Source organism: Pan paniscus, chromosome 9 (assembly GCF_029289425.2).
Source record: "Pan paniscus chromosome 9, NHGRI_mPanPan1-v2.0_pri, whole genome shotgun sequence".
Taxonomy (NCBI): Eukaryota; Metazoa; Chordata; class Mammalia; order Primates; family Hominidae; genus Pan; species Pan paniscus.
In genome coordinates this window covers 107,535,626-107,559,772 of record NC_073258.2, presented here as the reverse complement: position 1 = coordinate 107,559,772, position 24,147 = coordinate 107,535,626, and the positions used below count along the sequence as shown (strand labels likewise).

At 37.5% G+C, this 24,147-nt stretch overlaps 1 protein-coding gene across 1 annotated transcript in view; it reads left to right on the top strand.

Moving 5' to 3' along the window:
* GUCY1A2 (guanylate cyclase 1 soluble subunit alpha 2) overlaps window positions 1-24,147 on the top strand; it is a 344,865-nt gene that overhangs the window by 208,357 nt on the left and 112,361 nt on the right. The window contains exon 5 of the mRNA XM_034933619.4: window positions 869-1,354. Coding sequence (XP_034789510.3) covers window positions 869-1,354 — 486 coding nt within the window. The remainder of the gene's footprint in view (window positions 1-868; window positions 1,355-24,147) is intronic.

Below are 24,147 nucleotides of genomic sequence, written 5' to 3'. Positions count from 1 at the left end.
GCCATACCCCAGCTTCACCTTCCTTTTCTACTGGTGTTCATTGTTCGTGCCCTCTGAAGGTGTTCATTAGGCTACCGGGCATAAGCTTGTGTTCACTAAGTTTCCCATTAAACCTCAGTTCCCTAAATTCTCCAGTGAAAGGGCATAGAAAAGAGGAATAGATTTAAATTACTTTACCCTCAGATTCTTTATCATATAACCCAAATTCATTTAGTATTTATTATTTTTTTCATTTATTTTTAGCTTATATGAACATGCTAGTTGAGTGATATTTTCTGATAATGCTAGCTTAATATCTGGTTTATATTTTTATTTTTAATAATAAGAAAAATGTCCACTAACCTAACAAGTGCAATGACTAGTACATTTTCAAAGTACTATAATAGTTGAAAAATGATTTACATAAGGCCAATTACTTTGATTCATTTTAACCTCCTGGATTTATTTTCTGAAAGGGGTATTATTTTAATGACAGTTAAATATAGTTATTTTGACAGATGGATTTACCATAATTTCATTATTATTTAGTAGGCTGAAAGCTTTTGAATTGGCTCATAAACCAGTTTCATGATGTACCTTGGAGTATCATCTTGAATAAAAAATGTTTTCCTGTTTCATTTTTCACTGATCTCACTTTCCATTTCATTATTGTCTTTAGAAAGTAGCTGAGTGAGATATAAAACAATTGTTTCTCTTCAGAACCATGAATTTTAAACTGGCTGAAAATCAGATTTAAATTTGCTTATATGAATGCAGTAACAGTATTGCTAATAAAACATTTTTTCTTTCTATTCATCAGATAATATATTAAATTTTGTGAACCTACTATGTGAAGAGTACTGATCAAAATTCCATGTTAATTTCACAGGTGATGGAAGTCAAAGGACAAATGATCCATGTTCCAGAATCAAATTCCATTTTATTTTTGGGCTCTCCATGTGTGGACAAGTTGGATGAACTCATGGGCCGAGGGCTACATCTCTCAGACATCCCTATCCATGATGCCACCCGAGATGTCATTTTGGTTGGTGAGCAGGCAAAGGCCCAAGATGGGTTGAAGAAAAGGATGGATAAATTAAAGGCAACTTTAGAAAGAACTCACCAGGCCCTGGAAGAAGAGAAAAAGAAGACAGTGGATCTTCTATATTCTATTTTCCCTGGTGATGTAGCCCAGCAATTATGGCAAGGGCAGCAAGTACAGGCCAGAAAGTTTGATGATGTCACCATGCTCTTTTCAGACATTGTTGGCTTCACAGCCATATGTGCCCAGTGTACTCCCTTGCAAGTAATCAGCATGCTGAATGAACTGTACACCAGATTTGACCACCAGTGTGGATTTTTGGATATTTATAAGGTAAGGGAGTTTAGTTACTTACATATAAATGTTTTTTAATAGTAAATTGTCATGTGAATTAAATTGATTTTTTTACTTAAACTTGATACTAAATAATTGACAACTCTTTAATTTAGAAATTTTATAGATAATACAGGTATTTCTTCTTTATGAGTAAACTTTCAATATGAGTTCGTTTGTGCTGACATAGATAACTGTGAAGAATCATGATATTGCTCAGTAAGGAAAAATTCTATATAGCTACTCCTCTAAGTTTATTTTTATTAAAAAATTAAACTTGTTGAATTCTAGGTAACTTTTTACCACATAATTATTCTTGCTTAGAAAATGGGGTTCCAATATAAACTAAGAATTTTATTTTGACAGTTAAAAACAAATAGCAAGTTATATTAAAATATGCATTGTATTGTCAAATATGGCTAATCAGTATTTTGCACTGCATTATTAAGTGAGATCTCTTTAATTCTAAAAAAACCTATATATAAATACTCTAGCTATTGCTCAAATGACTAATGGGTTTTTGAGGAAGTACCTTAATTTTCCAAGCTACATAATGGAAAAATTTCCAAAATTGGTGCCAACCACCATGGTTGGTTTGATTTGGTGAACTCCTTATTAATTTCTTACTAAGATCATAGCAATATTTTGAGTCATTTAGCTCCATATCTACCTAATCAATAACTCTACAACTTTACCTAGAATCTTACGTAGATTGCACAATGTCAGGGCATAGGGCTTTTTTTATATGAAGGGAATCAAGTACTTTTAGTATAAATAGTTGTGAGCTGCAGGTTTTATTTTCTTCTTTACTAATACATATTGACCAGCTACTTATTTTTATAGTATGATCTTCACATAAGCAGATTTGGAAAGAACTTGTCTGATTCACTTTGTAAATTTTATATTATCATCCAGAAGGTGTTTTTATGAAGGTGTGTCTTCTTGGGGAAAGGAGCTCTTTAGTTTCATTATGTAGACTATATAGCCAATGTTAAATATTTTAATTGAATCTCTTCTGAGTGGTAAACATTCAGTATGAAGTATGTATAAGGGATTTTCCTTGTATAGAAAATTAAGTTCTTATAAATTATCTTTAACTCCCTTATAATTTATTGGTATATAATTTACAGCAGTGGTAGCCAAATGTCTGATTCTAAACCGGAGAGATACTATAATGTTAAACTGTCACTTCCAGGACAGAGGAGATCAGCTGAATTTGGCATCACTTTCCTTCCTCCATACTTGGGGCACTATTACACCAATCTCTGCCACAACCAATCTTTTCCCTCTAAACTACTGATTTGCAGTGTTTGCTTCCTCCAGTTAAAGCAGTCATGTTTTGTTTTGTTTTGTTTTGTTTTGTTTTAGCCCTAAGTTCATACAACTAAATGAGAATGATAATAGATAAATAAATTATTCTCTGGAAAAAACATGGGAATCCCTGACAAACATAAGTATCAGTTAGATTTTGAGAAAAGAAGAAATGTGATGCTTCTGAGTATGCCAAAACAGGTTCAAGGTTTTAAAATATGATTTGATTTCTTAGACATCAAGCATTCATTCCCTTGTGAGTTAGGACATCTCACAGAAAAACAGTAGAAATACTCTGTATGATCTTCAAATTTTCCTATATATTATTAAGCCGTGGACAGTTTCATATAGTCATGAATAATAATCAACAAGTTTTAACTTACAAAATGTTTATATAAATATATATATATATACACACACACATATAATAATTCTAGTTCACAACTTTTCTTAAACTAAACTTGTTTAGGAAATTTTGCAATTAATTACAACTAAAGATTCCAGGGCTTGGTGTTCTTAACATATCTTCAATGCTAGTGTATTAATCAGGGTTCTCTAGAGGGACGGGACTAATAGGATAGATGTATATATGAAAGGGAGTTTATTAAGGAGTATTGACTCACACAGTCACAAGGTGGAATCCCACCATAGGCTATCTGCAAGTTGAGGAGCAAGGAAGCCAGTCTGAGTTCCAAAACCTCAAAAAGTAGGGAAGCCAACAGTGCAGCCTTCAGTCTGTGGCCGAAGGCTTGAGAACCCTGAGCAAAACACTAGTGTAGGTCCAAGAGTCCAAAAGCTAAAGAACTTGGAGTCCAATGTTTGAGGGCAGGAAGCATCCAGCACAAAAGAAAGATGAAGGCCAAAAGACTCAGGCCAGTCTAGTCCTTCTACATTCCTCTGCCTACTTTTATCCTAGTCACGCTGGCAGCTGATTAGATGGTACCCACCTGGATTGAAGGTGGGTCTGCCTCTCCCAGTCCATTGACTCAAATGTTAATCTCCTTTGGCAACACCCTCATAGACACACCTAGGAACAATATTTTTTATCCTTCAATCCAATGACGTTTACACTCAACATTAACTATCACAGCTAGTAAGTACATGTATCTAGGATAGGTGTATAGGGCAGCTTTGGCTGCTTATTCAGGATTAGGGAGGTTGAGTTTGGGAGATCCAGACTGGAAATACAATATATGCTAAATCCATAGCAATAATGGTTTGGCCAGAGAGGGAAAGACAAAAAGATATTAGTCCTGTATAGGATTTAAAAAGTACATTAGGAGAAATGCATTAGGAGGGATATAAATTAGAAAACTTCTATTTGACCAGCCTGATTTGTAATCTTCATAAACATTCTAGTGTATTTTCTAGAAAATATACACAGTGCTATTTTAAACCATGAACTATTTGCCAAATTTTTAATGGCTATTGAAACAAAGAATCCCAGAGGTGGTAGAATTTTTTGTAAGGACCACAAGTCTTATTTTATGAAATGAAAAGAGTTTTGCTAGATTGAAAGTATGTACAGAATTTGGGTAATTATGTAGAATAACCATACCACAGAGAAAAATAAGGTACAGCCCACCTTTTATGTTAGAAATGTGAAAGGAAGCCAGGTAAAACTAAATGCCAAGAGAAAAGAACTAGATGGAGTGGCCCACATGGGGCTTTCATAGTGTGCTACGACATGAGATACTAGTCTCTAAATTTGTGGTTGCCCCTCTCTTCTTCATGTCATTACTCCATGTTTTCCTATCATCAGGCAGATGATAGAGTGAAGATTATAATTTCAGTGGTAGCATTCAGATAAATTAAGACATAATATGACCATTCTGCTAAAATAATCAAGTTATCTATAAACTAGAGGGTTGAGGAAGAAGCTGTGGATTTTGCTGTGCATATATCAAGCACTGAGAAAATGAAAGCCTTTCCAATGCTTAACTGCCAAGATGTTACAGGTGTATGAATACTAAGTAAGAGCTAGGCAAATTGAAGAAAGCCTGGGTTATAATTTTGTTTCTCTTGTAATTAGAAAGGCACATTTTCAGTAAAAGTCAACATAAACAACATACCTAATATTTTGCTTCTCAGATTGTTCTCACATGAACATAAAGAACCAGTATCTAATTTTGTAAATCAATGGCATATAAATAATAACAATAATAATGGCATTGACTATTGAAGCAAATTCATGTACATTTTGCTTTGTTTTACATTTGTCTTTGGGAAAACCTTTGATTTTAGATAAGCAGGGAGAAAGACTTTGCCTTTCTCTGATTCCATTCTGCCATGGTTGCAGTGTTCCAGTGCTATTTTAAATACAATCTTTAGCATCCCCATCTTTTCACCTTTAAGCACTTTAACTTGACTTTTCTCCAGTTCTATACCCCATAAAATAAAGATATTCAGTGCATCAGTCCCACAGTTACATCATAAGCATTTCAGTGAGCTTTCCTATGAAGAGTTTAGAATACCATCTGGTACATAGTAGTAAATATAAATATTAGCTGCCATTAGAACTTCTCAGACAGGTGTATCTATCTAGACATACAGGGATGTGTGTTATGTGATTATGTTTGTGTGTGTGTGTATATATATATACACACATACCTAGTAGGCCCAGAGCTCTTTAGAAAAGAATAAAATATGATCTCATTTAATCCCTCCTTGAATAACATGTGGCATTATGTACATTTTCGGATAAGAAAACTGAGTTTTGGAAAGGCTAAATCCAGATAATGTAGCTCACAAGTCAGAATTTGAACTGAGACTTGTCTGATGCTAAAGCCTATAGTTTTTGTACAATTTAGGCTGTGATCTAGACAAAGATCAAATGATAGAAACAAAGAGTGGAAACTGTTTAAAAATGACATTACAGAATCAATAACTGTAGTTATACTCTCAAGTAGGAGATTCTCCCGTCTGCCATCTTTTATCTTTGTTAGAAACCAGCCAGCACCTCTGTCTTCATTCCTCCTATGGAAAGTGGCATACCAAAAGAGGTATTGTGGGAGCAGTGGTCCCAGGTGCAGGCAATAAGAAGTATATTTTTTAAATAGTGAAGTGGAATAAAAGTTGATCTGGTTTTAAAAATCATCTTACCCAGGTAACTCTAAAAATGTTAGTGATGGCCGGGCACGGTGGCTCACGCCTGTAATCCCAGCACTTTGGGAGGCCGAGGTGGGTGGATCACCTGAGGTCAGGAGTTCGAGACCAGCCTGGCCAACCTGGTGAAACCCTGTCTCTACTAAAAATACAAAAATTAGCCAGGCATGGTGGTGGGTGCCTGTAATCCAAACTAGTCAGGAGGTTGAGGCAGGAGAATTGCTTGAACCCAGGCGGTAGAGGTTGCAGTGAGCTGAGATCACGCCACTGCATTCCAGCCTGGGCAACAGAGTGAGACTACGTCTCAAAAAAGAAAAAAATGTTAGTGATAAAATAGTTTTCTCTGTCAGAGTAAAGGTAGAGGGGGAGTATTCCCATCACAGCCTCTAAGTGTGGTTTGCAAATGTCCATGGCATTAAACATTGTCAGGTTTAGATTGGGAAGAAGGAACAGTAAGACAAGATAGGGCAACCAGGTAATACCAGGACGCAAATTCTATTACATTAGGGAACCTGATGTTAAAAATCTGAAAAACAACAACACAAAGTTCATATTGGCAAGGAAATGTAAGTATTATAAGCCTAGCTGGAAAAGCAGAGTTCAGGCCAATTAGCAAAGTAGGAAATCCAGGCTCACTCATAGGGAATATGAGTGGGCCCAAGGGGACTAGATGATAGGAACTGGAAACCAGGCAACATGTCTAGGTAGAAAGTATAAATATGGGTATCAGTACAAACTTTGATAAAGAAGCAGAGTCTTTTCCCTGGACAGAATTAAGCTTAGAATCAGAGGGTGCACAGGACAAGTCTACAGTGTCAAAGGGGAACTGAATATGGCAACCTCATCAAACATCTGAAAACAGATGTTTCTGACATAGAGTTTTAGGGCTACACAGCTTTAAGCCTCAAGAATTTTGATTTGTCTTGCCACTTGATAGGAAGTTACTAAAGCCCTCTCTTCTTCGCTGGACCTTCAGCCAGCCTCCAGAAAATGCAGTAGATTCTCAAGGATATCACTTCAGCATGAATTAGATTTCACAGAAAAATGAAATGCTTCACTTCCACCTTGTTTTGTTGCCTTTCAAAGTACTTAGGTACTTAGGTTATTGTTGGAATTTTATAAATATGTATATGCCATTTTACGTCATTTGCAGCATGAAATGCCAGTTCCATTTAGTAAAGAGTAACTGCTTCATTTTTCCCCAAGATTTACATATTTTCTCTTTTAATGATCAGTGCACACACTTTTTAAATTGAGCACTATTTAAGATTTATGTTAGTTCTCTTCAGTAGTCTCCATCAACATCAACATCATTTGCTTTTACTGATATTTTGTTGGAAACAAAGCAACAATGTTTTCTAGTTAGGAAATAAGAATTTCTTAAGTCAAAAATTTATTCAACTCATTCATTCACTCAATAAACATTTACAACTCATTTGATAAGGAGCCATGACTTCCATAGAACCTGAAAAATGTTATGGAAATTAGCATGTATTTTTAGAACAATTTTAATGAATAGAAAAGAACTCATTTATATGCTGTAGGAAGTAAGGTGAAAGTCACAGATAAGCATTCTGTTCCAATAGCTTTTCTATGGCAGGAGTTATATTGTCAGTTTCAAAATACCATAATGCTGTAAAAATTACCTGAAGAGGGTTTAACCTCATTTATACGTTTGCCTTTGGCGAGCACTTTGGTTGGAGATAAGGAAGAGGCAAGGGTAAGATACGTTTCTTTCAATCCATTCAGACAAGGCTGTGGAATCCCAGTGCTATCTTGAGTGCACTAGTTGGATTTCTCATCATTCCACCTTTCATGGGTTATTTAATCTCTCTGCCTCATTTTATCATCTGTAAATAAGAGACTAATTTTATCACTTTATAGTTTTATTTTGTGAGCTTTTAAATGAGATTTATGTAAAGTGCTTAAAACAGTGTCTCCTTCATGGTAGTAAATGTACATATTAGCTATTATTACTTTCCAAACAGGTATATCTGGTCCTATATGGGAAGCACGTGTGTCTGTGTGAGTGTGTGTGTTGTATATCTGCAGGCATTTTTATGTACATAAACATTGTGTATCCAACGCTTACTAGAAATAGATAAAATGCTTATTTATTTGGATTTATTCTTTTAGGTTATTAGAATTGCATTGTATGCCAAAGACTGTGAAGGAAGGATAGAGAAATAAAAGGAGGGAAGGAGATAAATGGCTTTCCGAAATGCATTATTTGTGTCATCTTCATGGGGCCTCAAAGATTCTTAAAGATGCTTCCATCTGCATACTCTGAATTACAATATGGAATTTATAAAGATGACAATATTTCTGAAAGCCATAATGACTCGTGGGATGTCCATGACCAATACTATGAAACTGAACCCCAAATGTCTATTTTTATATTCTAATACGGCAGCCTGAATTAATTTTCTTCTATATTCAGAGAACATTTCTTTTAGTGTTGTGGCATAGTCTGAAGACAGTTAGAAGGCTAAAATACTTTCAGTTGCTAAGCAGAAGTTAATATTAATGATGTGTCTTGCTGAATTTTTCAAAGTGTTTTGAGGTTTTTGTCCCTATCGATATTTAATTTCTGAAGAGTGGTGGCAACTGCAAACAGATAGATGTTTTTGATTTTTACAAACAGTATGAACTGAATATTTATGACCTCCCAAAATTCATAGTTGAAGCCCTACTTAATGTGATATTATTTAGAGGTAGAGTATTTTGGAGTTAATTAAGTTTAGATGAGGTCTTGAAGGTGGGGTCTTCAATGATGGAATTAGCATCATTATAAGAAGTGACTTGAGCTTGCTTTCTGTCCTCTTTGAGGACACAGTAAGATGGCAGCCACTTGTAAGCTAGGAAGAGAGCCCTCACCTGGGAAGTGAATTGGCTGGCATCTTGATCTTGGACTTTCCAGCCTCCATAACTATGAGGAATAAATTCCTGTTGTTTAAGCCACCCAGTCTGTGGTGTTTTGGTATAGCAGCCTGAGCAGACTGAAATCCCAAGAGAAGGTATATCACTTCTACAGAAAGTGTGGAAATTTCTTCATGATACAAGTCTCTAGTAAGTTCTCTTAGTAGATTAGTCCATATTGCTAGGATTTCCTGTATCTAATAAGAATAAATACTACCGTCCCATTGATGCAAATGAAAGATTTTCATTAGCCTTATAGAGTTAATTGTGTTATTACACAGTATCTCTCTTTTGTGTATCAATAAACTGTAAAGAATTTAAGCTGTAAGCTCAAACTGCTCATTTATCTTTGTCACTACCACTTCAGCAGAACAGTATGAACAACTTGCCTTTAGTTTATACATAGGGTGAGTTTACTAAAATGGAAATTCATTTTCTAGGCAGGACCGCTATCTCTCACTCACCTGATAGGATAGCCTTAATGCAATCTACAAATCTCACTGAATTGAGGTGTTTCTATTACCTTTTTAAAACAAACAAACCTTTAATTAATGCTTTTATGTAGTAGAAATGCTGTAAATACTTCTGCCACTATTTATCACTTAATAACAGTGATTTAAAAAGTGAAAATTTCTGAAAGCAAAATGAAACTAACAGAATTCACATTTACTGAATACAAACTGTGTTTGTATTCTCAGTGTTAAGTGCTTAAATTGTGATATTTCACTTATTTTCCAGAACAATCCTGTGGAATAGGTGTTATGATTGTCCCTCCTGTGTTTTTAAATTTTTTATTTCAATTTTTGTGGGTACATAGTAGGTGTATGTATTTATGGAGTACGTGAGATGTTTTGATACAGGCATGCAATGTGTGATAATCACATCATGGAAAATGGGGTATCCATTCCCTCAAGTATTTACTTTTTGTGTTACAAACAATCCAGTTAGACTCTTCTAAAATGTACAATTAAATTATTATTAAGTATGATCGCTCTGTTGTGCTATCAAATACTAAGTGTCCCTTTTGAAGATGAGTTTAGTAAGTTGCAGATGCTACTTGAATTTAGTTCTGATTTAGTTAAAATCTCAAATTTTAGAAAGCAATGGTTTAAATCATTCATGTGTCAGATAGCTAGTGTTTCCAATTACCTAGATGCAGAATCAGGACAAAAAAATTGTTCTGGCACTTACATACTATAGGTTAGTGCAAAAGTAATTGTGGGTTTTGCCCTTAATTTTAATACATAAAATGAGATATTCATTCATCAATTGGTACGGTCTCTCCAACAACTTTGACAAATTACCAGTCAGAGTTCATCTTTTTAAAATGAAAACAATAGTATGTCACAGGACTGTTATGAGGCTGAAAAGAACTATCAGCCAAAGGTCCTTGTTACAAACATGAGGCCCTCAATGTAGTAATTAGAAGATGAACATGAATTTGTAAATTGCAATTTGAATTCTACCCTAGAGGTAAAAATATAACTAGGTTTCCTTTTTTAAGGTATTCAACAAATGTGCACTATTTTTGAATATGTGTTGGATATCATAAATACTTGTTCTCTTTGGCTTCCAGAGGTTAAAAAGGATCTTTGTACAAAAGTTAAAAGAATAGTTTCAGCACAGTAGAAGATCCTTAAGAAAAACCGTGTTTCTAACAGTGAAATAGACTGGCAGAAGCATATGCTCTGATCACAGGAGTGATATGCCACAACCTTTTGGTGGAGCAGGTAGGAACAACTTTCAGTAGGTCCCCTGATTCTATGAGATTCTTTTTTTTTTTTTTATACTTTAAGTTCTAGGGTACATGTGCATAACGTGCAGGTTTGTTACATATGTATATACATGCCGTGTTGGTGTGCTGCACCCATTAACTCGTCATTTTCATTAGGTATATCTCCTAATGCTATCCCTCCCCCTTCCCCCTACCCCACAACAGGCCCTGGTGTGTGATGTTCCCCTTCCTGTGTCCAAGTGTTCTCATTGTTCAATTCCCACATATGAGTGAGAACATGCGGTGTTTGGTTTTTTGTCCTTGCGATAGTTTGCTGAGAATGATGGTTTCCAGCTTCATCCATGTCCCTACAAAGGACATGAACTCATCCTTTTTTATGGCTGCATAGTATTCCATGGTGTATATCTGTCACATTTTCTTAATCCAGTCTATCATTGATGGACATTTGGGTTGGTTCCAAGTCTTTGCTATTGTGAAAAGTGCTGCAGTGAACATATGTGTGCATGTGTCTTTATAGCAGCATGATTTATAATCCTTTGGGTATATACCCAGTAATGGGATGGCTGGGTCAAATGGTATTTCTAGTTCTAGATCCTTGAGGAATCGCCACACTGTCTTCCACGATGGTTGAACTAGTTTACAGTCCCACCAACAGTGTAAAAGTGTTCCTATTTCTCCACATCCTCTCCAGCACCTATTGTTTCCTGACTGTTTAATGATCACCATTCTAACTGGTATGAGATGGTATCTCATTGTGGTTTTGATTTGCATTTCTCTGATGGCCAGTCATGATGAGCATTTTTTTCATGTGTCTGTTGGCTGCATAAATGTCTTCTTTTGAGAAGTGTCTGTTCATATCCTTCGCCCACTTGTTGATGGGGTTGTTCTTTTCTTGTAAATTTGTTTGAGTTCTTTGTAGATTCTGGATATTAGCCGTTTGTCAGATGAGTAGATTGCAAAAATTTTCTCCCATTCTGTAGGCTGCCTGTTCACTCTGATGGTGGTTTCTTTTGCTATGCAGAAGCTCTTTAGTTTAATTAGATCCCATTTGTCAATTTTGGCTTTTATTGCCATTGCTTTTGGTGTTTTAGACATGAAGTCCTTGCCCATGCCTATGTCCTGAATGGTATTGCCTAGGTTTTCTTCTAGGGTTTTTATGGTTTTAGGTCTAACATTTAAGTCTTGAATCCATCTTGAATTAATTTTTGTATAAGGTGTAAGGAAGGGATCCAGTTTCAGCTTCCTACATATGGCTAGCCAGTTTTCCCAGCACCATTTATTAAACAGGGAATCCTTTCCCCATTTCTTGTTTTTGTCAGGTTTGTCAAAGATCAGGTAGTTGTAGATGTGTGGTATTATTTCTGAGAACTCTGTTCTGTACCATTGGTCTACATCTCTGTTTTGGTACCAGTACCATGCTGTTTTAGTTACTGTCACCTTGTAGTATAGTTCGAAGTCAGGTAGTGTGATGCCTCCAGCTTTGTTCTTTTGGGTTGTCTTGGCTATGCGGGCTCTCTTTTGGTTCCATATGAACTTTAAAGTAGTTTTTTCCAATTCTGTGAAGAAAGTCATTGGTAGCTTGATGGGGATGGCATTGAATCTAGAAATTACCTCGGGCAGTATGGCCATTTTCATGATATTGATTCTTCCTACCCATGAGCATGGAATGTTCTTCCATTTGTTTGTGTCCTCTTTTATTTCATTGAGCAGTGGTTTGTAGTTCTCCTTCAAGAGGTCCTTCATATCCCTTGTAAGTTGGATTCCTAGGTATTTTATTCTCTTTGAAGCAGTTGTGAATGGAGCTCTCTGTTTTTCTGTTATTGGTGTATAAGAATGCTTGTGATTTTTGCACATTGATTTTGTATCCTGAGACTTTGCTGAAGTTGCTTATCAGCTTAAGGAGATTTGGGGCTGAGACAATGGGGTTTTCTAAATATACAATCATGTCATCTGCAAACAGGGACAATTTGACTTCCTCTTTTCCTAATTGAATACCCTTTATTTCTCTCTCCTGCCTGATTGCCCTGGCCAGAACTTCCAACACTATGTTGAATAGGAGTGGTGAGAGAGGGCATCCCTGTCTTGTGCCAGTTTTCAAAGGGAATGCTTCCAGTTTTTGCCCATTCAGTATGATATTGGCTGTGGGTTTGTCATAAATAGCTCTTATTATTTTGAGATACGTCCCATCAATACCTAATTAATTGAGAGTTTTTAGCATGAAGGGCTGTTGAATTTTGTCAAAGGCCTTTTCTGCATCTATTGAGATAATCATGTGGTTTTTGTCTTTGGTTTTGTTTATATGCTGGATTACATTTATTGATTTGCATATGTTGAGCCAGCCTTGCATCCCAGGGATGAAGCCCACTTGATCATGGTGGATAAGCTTTTTGATGTGCTGCTGGATTTGGTTTGCCAGTATTTTATTGAGGATTTTTGCATTGATGTTCATCAGGGATATTGGTCTAAAATTCTCATTTTTTGTTGTGTTTTTGCCAGCCTTTGGTATCAGGATGATGCTGTCCTCATAAAATGAGTTAGGGAGGATTCCCTCTTTCTCTTTTTATTGGAATAGTTTCAGAAGGAATGGTACCAGCTCTTCCTTGTACCTCTGGTAGAATTTGGCTGTGAATCCGTCTGGTCCTGGACTTTTTTTGGTTGGTAGGCTATTAATGATTGCCTCAATTTCAGACCCTGTTATTGGTCTATTCAGGGATTCAGTTTCTTCCTGGTTTAGTCTTGGGAGGGTGTATGTGTCCAGGAATTTATCCATTTCTTCTAGATTTTCTAGTTTATTTGCATAGAGGTGTTTATAGTATTCTCTGATGGTAATTTGTATTTCTGTGGGATCGGTGGTGATATCCCCTTTGTCATTATTGCGTCTATTTGATTCTTCTTTCTTTTCTTCTTTTTTAGTCTTGCTGTGTGGTCTATCAATTTTGTTGATCTTTTCAAAAAACCAGTTCCTGGATTCATTGATTTTTTGAAGGGTCTTTTGTGTCTCTATCTCCTTCAGTTCTACTCTGATTTTAGTTATTTCTTGCCTTCTGCTAGCTTTTGAATGTGTTTGCTCTTGCTTCTCTAGTTCTTTTAATTGTGATGTTAGGGTGTCAATTTTAGATCTTTCCTGCTTTCTCTTGTGGGCATTTAGTGCTATAAATTTCCCTCCACATACTGCTTTGAATGTGTCCCAGAGATGCTGGTATGTTGTGTCTTTGTTCTCACTGGTTTCAAAGAACATCTTTATTTTTGCCTTAATTTCATTATGTACCCAGTAGTCACTCAGGAGCAGGTTGTTCAGTTTCCATGTAGTTGAGCGGTTTTGAGTGAGTTTCTTAATCCTGAGTTCTAGTTTGGTTTACACTGTGGTCTGAGAGACAGTTTGTTATAATTTTTGTTGAGGAGTGCTTTACTTCCAACTATGTGGTCAGTTTTGGAATAACTGCGATGTGGTGCTGAGAAGAATGTATATTTTGTTGATTTGGGGTGTAGAGTTCTGTAGATGTCTATTAGGTCCACTTGGTGCAGAGTTGAGTTCAATTCCTGGATATCCTTTTTAACTTTCTGTCTCGTTGATCTGTCTAATGTTGATCAGAGCACCTCTCCCCCTCCAAAGGAACACAGCTCCTCTCCAGCAAGGAACAAAGCTGGACAGAGAATGACTTTGATGAGTTGAGAAAAGAAGGCTTCAGACGATCAAACTTCTCCGAGCTAAAGGAGGAAGTTCGAACACGTCGCAAAGAAGTTAAAACCTTGAAAAAAGATTAGACGAATGGCTAACTAGAATAACCATTGTAGAGAAGTCCTTAAATGACCTGATGGAGCAGAAAACCATGGCACGAGAACTATGTGATGAACACACAAGCTTCAGTAGCCAATTTGATCAGCTGGAAGAAAGGGTATCGGTGATTGAAGATCAAATGAATGAAATGAAGCGAGAAGAGAAGTTTAGAGAAAAAAGAGTAAAAAGAAATGAACAAAGCCTCCAAGAAATATGGGACTATGTGAAAAGACCAAATCTACATCTGATTGGTGTACCTGAAAGTGACGGGAAGAATGGAACCACGTTGGAAAAGACTCTGCAGGTTATTATCCAGGAGAACTTCCCCAACCTAGCAAGGCAGGCCAACATTCAAATTCAGGAAATACAGAGAGCACCACAAAGATACTCCTTGAGAAGAGCAACTCCAAAACACATAATTGTCAGATTCACCAAAGTTAAAATGAAGGAAAAAATGTTAAGGGCAGCCAGAGAGAAAGGTCGGGTTCCCCACAAAGGGAAGCCCATCAGACTAACAGCTGATCTCTTGGCAGAAACTCTATAAGCCAGAAGATAGTGGGGGCCAATATTCAACATTCTTAAAGAAAAGAATTTTCAACCCAGAATTTCATATCCAGCCAAACTAAGCTTCATAACTGAAGGAGAAATAAAATCCTTTACAGACAAGCAAATGCTGAGACATCCTGAAGGAAGCACTAAACATGGAAAGGAACAGCTCTTCCCAGCCACTGCAAAAACATGCCAAATTGTAAAGACCATCAATGCTAGGAAGAAACTGCAGCAACTAACGAGCAAAATAACCAGCTAAATTCATAATGACAGGATCAAATTCCCACATAACAATATTAACCTTAAATGTAAATGGGCTAAATGCTCCAATAAAAGACACAGACTGGCAAATTGGATAAAGAGTCAAGACCCATCAGTGTGCTGTATTCAGGAGACCCATCTCATGTGCAGAGACACACATAGGCTCAAAATAAAGGGATGGAGGAAGAGCTACCAAGCAAATGGAAAACAAAAAAGGCAGGGGTTGCAATCCTAGTCTCTGATAAAACAGACTTTAAACCAACAAAGATCAAAAGAGACAAAGAAGGCCATTACATAATGGTAAAGGGATCAATTCAACAAGAAGAGCTAACTATCCTAAATATATATGCACCCAATACAGGAGCACCCAGATTCATAAAGCAGGTCCTTAGAGACCTACAAAGAGACTTAGAGTCCCACACAATAATAATGGGAGATTTTAACACCCCACTGTCAACATTAGATTCTATGAGATTCTAATATTCTAAATTCTTAGTGTTGGAGCTATATGTAGTTTGCTAGGAAAATGTTTTCAAACTGCAAATCAATGCTGCTGCCTCCCTATTAATAAGTTTTAAATGATTTGTGTTTATTTTTGCAAACATCTTTTAAAGTGGAAAGATGAGAATTTAACTCTGTCATCTTAAATTTGGGTTAAAATGGATATAAATAAGTTTTGATGCATTTTTCAAGCTTTGAAATGGGTAACATGACTTTCAAGTTGGAAAAAGATAAATCAGTTGAAACAAAATCCCGGTGAGACTGCTGATTTAGCTGTGAGTATGTGTTGGGATGGAGGGCATGCACATGCATAGGTGCACATGTGTTGGAGTCTATGAAAGCTGTCTATTAAGATAATGCTGTTCTTAAGATTGTCCAAAGCATTTTTAATGTTATATTTTCCTGTGATAGTCAAAGTTTGATATTGGATAGCTTTTTATGCTGTCATCCAAGGGCAACTTTGTGCTTCTCTCTTTTTCCCTTACCAAATTCCATAACTAGTGTCACTGCCTCATATCCAGTCGGGCATATTTCAGCCCTCTGCTTAATATAAGGTCCTTTGACGATCAGAGAGAGCCCAGATGAGGACTGTTGTAGTTGCCTATGACAGTGCAATGGTAGCTAAATGTAGGGGAAAGGGTATTGAAGATAAAGTCTGAAAACCTGATTTTAATTATATCTTTGTCACATAACTGAGTAAGTCACGTAACTTATCTGTGTTCAGCTTCTGCATCTATAAAATGGGAGCAGTATTATAGGTCTCACATATTTCTTGCAGTTGACACAAAAAACTTGTTCCGCAAATGATTGTTTGGAATTTGTCTATTCATAATTCAAAATAACGATATATATGTGGAAAATTGTTGTAAATTAATCAACAGTATCAGCAATTGACTCCATCTGGAGTTATTCATATGAAAGAAGACCAAGATCAGAGAGAATGTCTTTAGGAATTTGCTATGAAAGAAGGGACAGGGACTGATATTAGTTGAATGCCTAATATGTGCTAGGTACCATGCTAAATTTTTTATATGTTTATTCATTAATTTCATTTTCAATAAATAATTATCAGTCACATACTGTGTTTAAGTGCTAATCTAGGCATTGGGTAATAACACTATTGAGATATTTATTTTATTAGATTTGGATTTTATTTATTGGATTTTATGTGTTTATCCAGCTTTTTTGGGTTATATTAATAATTAAATAAAAATAGTATAAATTTAGGGTTGACAATGTGACAATTTGATATATGTATAGATTGTATAATGATTATTACAATCAAATTAATACATAGTTGATCTATTATCAGACATAATTACCTTTGTGTTTCTGTGTGTGTCTGTGTGTAGTGAGGACATTTAATATCTACTCTCAGCAGATTTCAAGTATAAAATACAGTATTAGTTACTATAGTCAGCATGCTATATGGTAGATCCACAAAATGTAGTCTTTATAACTGAAAATTTCTGCCATTTGACTAACATCTTCCCATTTCTTCCACCCTCACCCCTTGGCAACCACCATTCTACTCTCTGTTCATATGAGAAACTCAGAGAGTTATTTGGATTCCACATAAGTGAGATCATATAGTATTTATCTTTCTGTGTCTGGCTTATTTCACTTAGCTTAATGTCCTCTGGATTCATCCACAAATGGCAGGATTTTGTTCTTTATTATGGCTGAATATTTCTTTACATACATCTGTGTGTGTGTGTATCACATTTTCTTCATTTATCTGTTGATAGACACAGGTTGATGTTACATCTTGGCTATTTTGAATAATGCTGCAATGAACATGGAAGTGCAGATATCTCTTCAAAATCCTGATTTCATTTCCTTTGGATATGTATCCAGAAGTGGGGTTGCTGAAAATTATAATTTTACTTTTAATTTTTTAGGAACCTCCATTGTGTTTTCCATAATAGCTGACCCAATTTACATCCTCAAAAACTGTGTACAAATGTTCCCTTTTCTCCATACACTCACTGGCATTTGTTATCTCAGACTTTTGATAATCATCATTCTAACAGGTGTGAGGTGATAGCTCATTGTGGCTTTAATTTGCACTTCCCTTATGATTACTAATTTTGAGCTGTTTCATATACCTCTTGGCCATTTTTAGGTATTCTCTTGAAAACTGTTTATTCAGGTCCTTTGTTCATTTTTAAATTGGGCTGTTAGTTGTTTTTGCTATTGAGTTGTATGAGTTCTTTGAATATTTTGGATATTAGCCCCTCATCAGACCTGTGATTTGCAAATATTTTCTCCCCTTCTGTAGGTTGCCTTTTTCATTATGTTGATTGCTTTTTTTTTTTGCTATGCAGAATATTTTTAGTCTGGTGTAATCCCACTTGCTTATTTTTGCTTTTGTTGACTGTGTTGTTGTTGTATCCAAAAAATTCATTGCCAAGGGCAGTGTCACAGAGCTTTGTCCTTATGTTTTTAGCTAAAAGTTTTACAGTTTTGGGACTCACATTTGTGTCTTTATTCCATTTTGAGTTGATTTTTCTGTATGTCGTAAGAGAAGGATCTAATTTCATTTCCCCAACCCTATCTAGCTGCCCAACCAATTTATTGAAGAGAAGATTCTTCTTCCATTGTGTTTTCTTTGTGCCCTTGTAAAAGATTGTGTAGATTTAGTTCTGGGATCTCATTCTGTCCCATTGGTGTATGTGTCTGTTTATATGCAATCACCATACTATTTTCATTACGATTCTGTAGTGATTAGTTTGAAATCAGGAAATCTGACGGCTCCAGCTTTGTTCTTCATTCTCAAGATTATTTTGGATATTGTAGTTATATATGAATTTTAGGATTTTTTTTCTATTTCTGTGAATTTTGATAGGGATTGCATTGGAATATTGATAGAGATTGCATTGAATCTGTAATCACTTCAGGTTTTATGGACATTTTTACAATATTAATTTTTCCATTCCATGAACAGATATTTTTCCACTGATGTGTCTTCAATTTCTTTAATCAATATATTATAGTTTTCAATGTACACATCATTCACATCCTTGATGAAATTAATTTTAAGTAGTTTATTCTTCTTGTTGCTACTTTAAGTGGGATCATTTTCTTAATTTCTTTTTCAATACTGTGTTGAATAGGATAGGCAAGAGAAGGCATCCTTGTCTTCTGCTGGTTTTCAAGGAGAATGCTTCCAGCTTTTGCCCATTCAGTATGATATTGGCTTTGGGCTTGTCATTTGTGATGCTTATTATTTTGAGGTATGTTCCTTCAATACCTATTTTATTGGGAGTTTTTAACATGAATGGATGTTGAATTTTATTGAAAGCCTTTTTCTGCATCTCTTGAGATAATCATGTGGTTTTTGTCTTTAGTTCTGTTTTTGTGATGAATCACATTTATTGATTTGTGTATGTTGAACCAACCTTGCAACCCAGGGATAATGCCTACTTGATGATAGTGGGTAAGCTTTTTTTTGTTTTTTTTTGAGATGGAGTCTCACTCTGTTGCCCAGGCTGGAGTGCAATGGTGTGATCTCGGCTCACTCCAACCTCTGCCTCCTGGATTCAAGTGATTGTCCTGCCTCAGCCTCCCCAGTAGCTGGGATTACAGGCACCCACCACCGAGCCTGGCTAATTTTTCTATTTTTAGTAGAGATGGGGTTTCACTATGTTGGCCAAGCTGGTCTCGAACTCCTGACCTCGTGATCTGCCTGCCTTAGCCTCTCAAAGTGCTGGGATTACAGGCATGAGTCACCATGCCCGGCTGATAGTGGGTAAGCTTTTTGATTTGTTGCTGGATTCAGTTTGCCAGTATTTTGTTGAAGATTTTTGCATCAGTGTTCATCAAGGATGCTGGCCCTAAGTTTTTTTTTCTTTTTTTATTGTATCTCTGCCAGGTTTTGGTATCAGGATGATGCTGCCCTTACAGAATGAGTTAGGGAGGAGTCCCTCCTCAATTTTTTGGAATGGTTTTGGTAGGAACGGTACCAGCTCTTCTGGTATGAAACATAAATGAGTTTAGTATAAGATATATAAAAACCAAATTTTATTGGTGTTCTAAAGGAATCAAATGTATTATTCTGCTGAGGACTGGGGATACTTTCAGAAAAGATGTGGCATGAGAGGTGGACTTGGAAGCATGTGACAAATTTGACTTCTGGAAGAGGGACTAGGGGAGGCCTTTTTTAAATCTATACTTATTCTGAAAATAAAAGATAGTAATTCCGTAGATATATAAAAATTGTAGGATTTATGGGTTAAGATGGTCTCCTTTAAAAAATGAATTATTGAGGTGTGGATCAAGATGGCAGAACAGAAGTTTCCACTGACTGTCTCCTTCACAGGGACACCAAATTCAACAAGCACGTGTGCACACGCACACACACACACACACACAAATACCTCCATAAGAACCAGAATCAGGTGAATACTCACAGTATCTGATTTAAACTTCTTATCGCTGAAAGAGGCACTGAAGAGTGTGGGAAAGACAGTCCTCAATTGTTGACACTATACCTTCCCAATTCCCCCTGTAGTAGCTGCAAAGCATGGAGAAATTTGTACACTGGAGAGAAGGAGACTGCAGTGATTGTGAGACTTTGTATTGAACTCAGTGCTGTCCTGTCATAGCAGAAAGCAAAACCAGGCTGAACTCAGCTGACACTCACACAGAGGGAGCATTTAGACCAGCCTAGGCAGAGGGGAATCACCCATGCCAGTGTTCAGAACTTGAGTTCTGCCAAACCTTGCCACCATGGACTAAAGTGCTCTGGAGTCTTAAATAAACTTGAAAGTCAGTCCAGGCCACAAGTACTGCAAGTTTTAGTGCTGAGCTGGGCCTGAAGCCAGTGGTCTTGTGGAGACACAACTTACTGAGATACCAACTTGGGCAGCTAAGGGAATGCTTGCAGCACCCCTCCCTCAACCCCAGGCAGTGCAACTTACATCTCCAAAAGAGACTTCTTCCTTTCGCTTAAGGAGAAGAGAGGGAAAAATAAAGAGGACTTTGTCTTGCATCTTGGATACCAGCTCAGCCACAGCAGGATAGGGCACCAGTCAGAGTCATGAGGCCCCCATTTCAGGCACTAGTTCCCAGACATTTCTAGACACACCATGGGCCACAAGGGGAACCTACTGTATTGAAGGGAAGGATCCAGTCCTAGCTGGACCCATCACCTAAAAAGCCCTTGGGCCCTGAATAACCACCAGCGATACCCAGCTACTATTCTGTGGGCTTTAAGCAAGACTCTAAGATGCACTGGCTTCAAGTGAGACTCAGCAATCTCAGTTGTGGAGGCTACAGTGAGCGACTTCATCTGGTTGAGAAAAGCAGAGGGGAAAGTAAAAGGGCCTTTGTATTACACCTTAGGTACCAGCTCAACCCCAGTGAGGTAGAGCAACAAGTAGGCCATTGAGGTTCCTGATTCTAGGCCTTGCTCTTGTGTAGCATTTCTGGACCTGCCCTGGGCCAGAGGGCAGCCCATTGCCCCAAAGGATAAGCCCCAGGCCTGCCAGCATTCACGCAAGTGGACTGAAGAGCCCTTGGGCCTTAAGTGAACATCAGCGGTAGCCTGTTTGATGTCCCTGTGGGCCTATGGTGGTGGTGGCCACAGGGTGAGGCTCCTCTGCCTGTGGAAAGGGGAGGGAAGAGTAGGAAGGTGTATCATGGTTTCAGGGCCAGCTCAACCACACTAGAATAGAAAACCACATAGAAGTCCTTTTTATTCCAGTCCTTAGCTATCAGATGGCATCTCTAGGCCTTGGGGTAACTCACTGCAGTGAAGCAAAGGACACAAGCCTGGCTAACTTTGCCACCTGCTGCTTTTAGAGCCCAAGGGCCTTAAGAAAACAAAGGCAGTAGCTAGGTAGTGGTTACAGCAGGTCTTGAGCAAGACCCAGTGTTGTATTGGCTTTAGGTCTGACCCAGCACTGTCCCAGTGTTGGTGGCCACAGGGTTGTTTGTGTCCCTCTATCCCAAGCCCCAGGTGGCTCAGCACAGAGAGAGAGACTCCCATTGTTTGGGAGAAAGTAAGGGAAGAGAAAAAGAGTCTCTGCCTGGTAATCCAGATAATTCTTCTGGGTCTTATCCAAGACCACCAAGGTGGTACCTCTATGAGTGTGTAAAAACCACAGCATTACTGGGCTTGGGTGCCCCCCAATGCAGAGCTAATGCAGGTGGCATTAGATCTAGGGCTTAGATCACAACACCGAGGTCCTTTCAAATACCTGGAAAGCCTTCCCAAGAAGGACAAGTACAAACAAGCCCAAACTATGAAGACTGCAAAAAATTCTGAACTCTTCATGCACAGACACAAGTGAACATCAACTAGCATCAAGATCATCCAGGAAAATGTGACTTCACCCAATGAATGAAATAAAGCACCAGTGACTAATCCTGGAGAAACAGAGATATGTGACCTTTCAGACAGAGAACTGAAAATTGCTGTTTTGAGGAAACTAAGAAATCTGAGATAACACAGAAAAGGAATTCAGAATTCTGTCAGGTACATTTAACAAAGAAATTGAAATAATTAAAAACCTCAAGCAGAAATTCTAAAATTGAAAAATGTAATTGACATACTGAAGAATGCATCAGTCTCTTTAATAGCAGAATTGATCAAGCCGAAGAAAGAATTAGTGAGCTTGAAGACAAGCTACTTGAAAATACACAGTCAGAGGAATAAAATTAAATACCTAGCAATGAACTTGACCAAATAAGTGAAAGATCTCTACAATGAAAGGTATATAACATTGATTCAAGAAATTGAAGAAGACACAAAAAATGGAAATATATTTCATGTTGATGGATTGGAAGAATCAATATTGTTAAAACATCCATACTACCCAAAGCAAACTACAGATTCAATGCAATTCCTATCAAAATACCAATGACATTCTTCACAGAAATATAAAACATAACCTTAAAATGTATACAGAATCACAAAAGACCCAGAATAGCTAAAACTGTACAGCAAAAAGAACAAAACTCAAGGAATTACAATACCTGACTTCAAATTATACTACAGAGCTATAGTAACCAAAATAACGTGGTACTGGCATAAAGACTGACACATTGACCAGTGGAACAGAACAGAGAACCCAGAATGTAGCCATACATCTATAGTTAACTCAATTTTGACAAAGGTGCCAAGAACATACATTTGGGAAAGGACAGTCTCTTCAATAAATGATGCTGGGAAAACTGGATATGCATATGCAGAAGAAAGAAACTAGACCACTATGTCATCATATAGAAAAATCAAATTAAAATGGGTTAAAGACTTAAATCTAAGACCTCAAACTATGAAACCACTAAAAGAAAACATTAGAGAAACTCTTCAGGACATTGGAGTGGGCAAAGATTTCTTGAGTAACATCCCACAAGCACAGGCAATGAAAGTGAAAATGGACAAATGGGATCACATCAAGTTAAAAATCTTCTGCACAGCAAAGGAAACATTAGCAAAGTGAAGAGACAACCCACAGAATGGGAGAAAATATTTGCAAACTACCCATCTAACAAGGGATTAATAACCAGAATATGTAAGGAGCTCAAACAACTCAATAGGAAAAAAAAATCTAATAATCTGATTTTAAAATGGACAAAAGGTCTGAGTAGATATTTCTCACAAGAAGAGAAATGGCAAACAGGTATATGAAAAAATGCTTAATATCTTTGATCATCAGAGAAATGCAAATCAAAAGTACAATACAATAGCATCTCACCTCAGTTAAAATGGCTTTTATCCCAAGAGACAGGTAATAATAAATACTGGAGAAAATCTGGAGCAAAGGGAACCCTTGTACATTGTTGGTGGGAATGTAAATTAGTACAACCAATATGGGGAATAGTTTGTAGGTTCCTCAGAAAACTAAAAATAGAGCTACCCTACAACCCAGCAATCCTACTCTTAGGTACATGTCCAAAAGAAGGGAAGTAAGTATATGGAAGAGATACCTGCACTCCCATGTTTATTGTAGTACCCTTCACAATAGCCAAGATTTGGAAGAAACCTAAGTGTCCATCAACAGACAAATGAATAAAGAAAATGTGGTACATATACACAGTGGGGTACTATTCAGCCATAAAAAGAATGAGATCCTGTCATTTGCGATAAGATGGATGGACCTGGAAGTCATTAGGTTAACTGAAACAAGCCAGGCACAGAAAGACAAACTTCCTTCTTTCTTTTTCTCTTGTTCTCTCTTTCTCTTTTTCCCTTCCCTTCCCCTCCCCTTCCCCTCCCTTTCCCCCACCCCTCCCCTCCCCTTCCCTTCTCACCCTTCCCTTCCCCTCCCCCATCCCCTCTCCCCCTCATCTCCCACCCTTCCCTTCCCCTCCCTTTCCCCTCCCCCTCCACCTCCTCTCTGACCCTTCCCTTCCGCTCCCCCCTCCCCTCCCACCCTTCCCTTCCCTCCTTCCCCTTCCCCCCTACCCTTTCCCCCTTCCCCCCTCCCCCTTCCCCCCTCCCCCTTCCCCCCTCCCCCCTCCCCCTTCCCCCTTCCCCCCTCCCCCCTCCCCCTTCCCCCCCACCCTCCCCTTCCCTTCCTTTTTCTTTCCTTCTTTCTCTGTCTCTCTCTCTTTCTCTGTCTTTCTCTCTTTCCTTTTTCTTGCTGCTTTTATGCTAAGGGCTGGCATTCTGATTGCTCTTTTTTC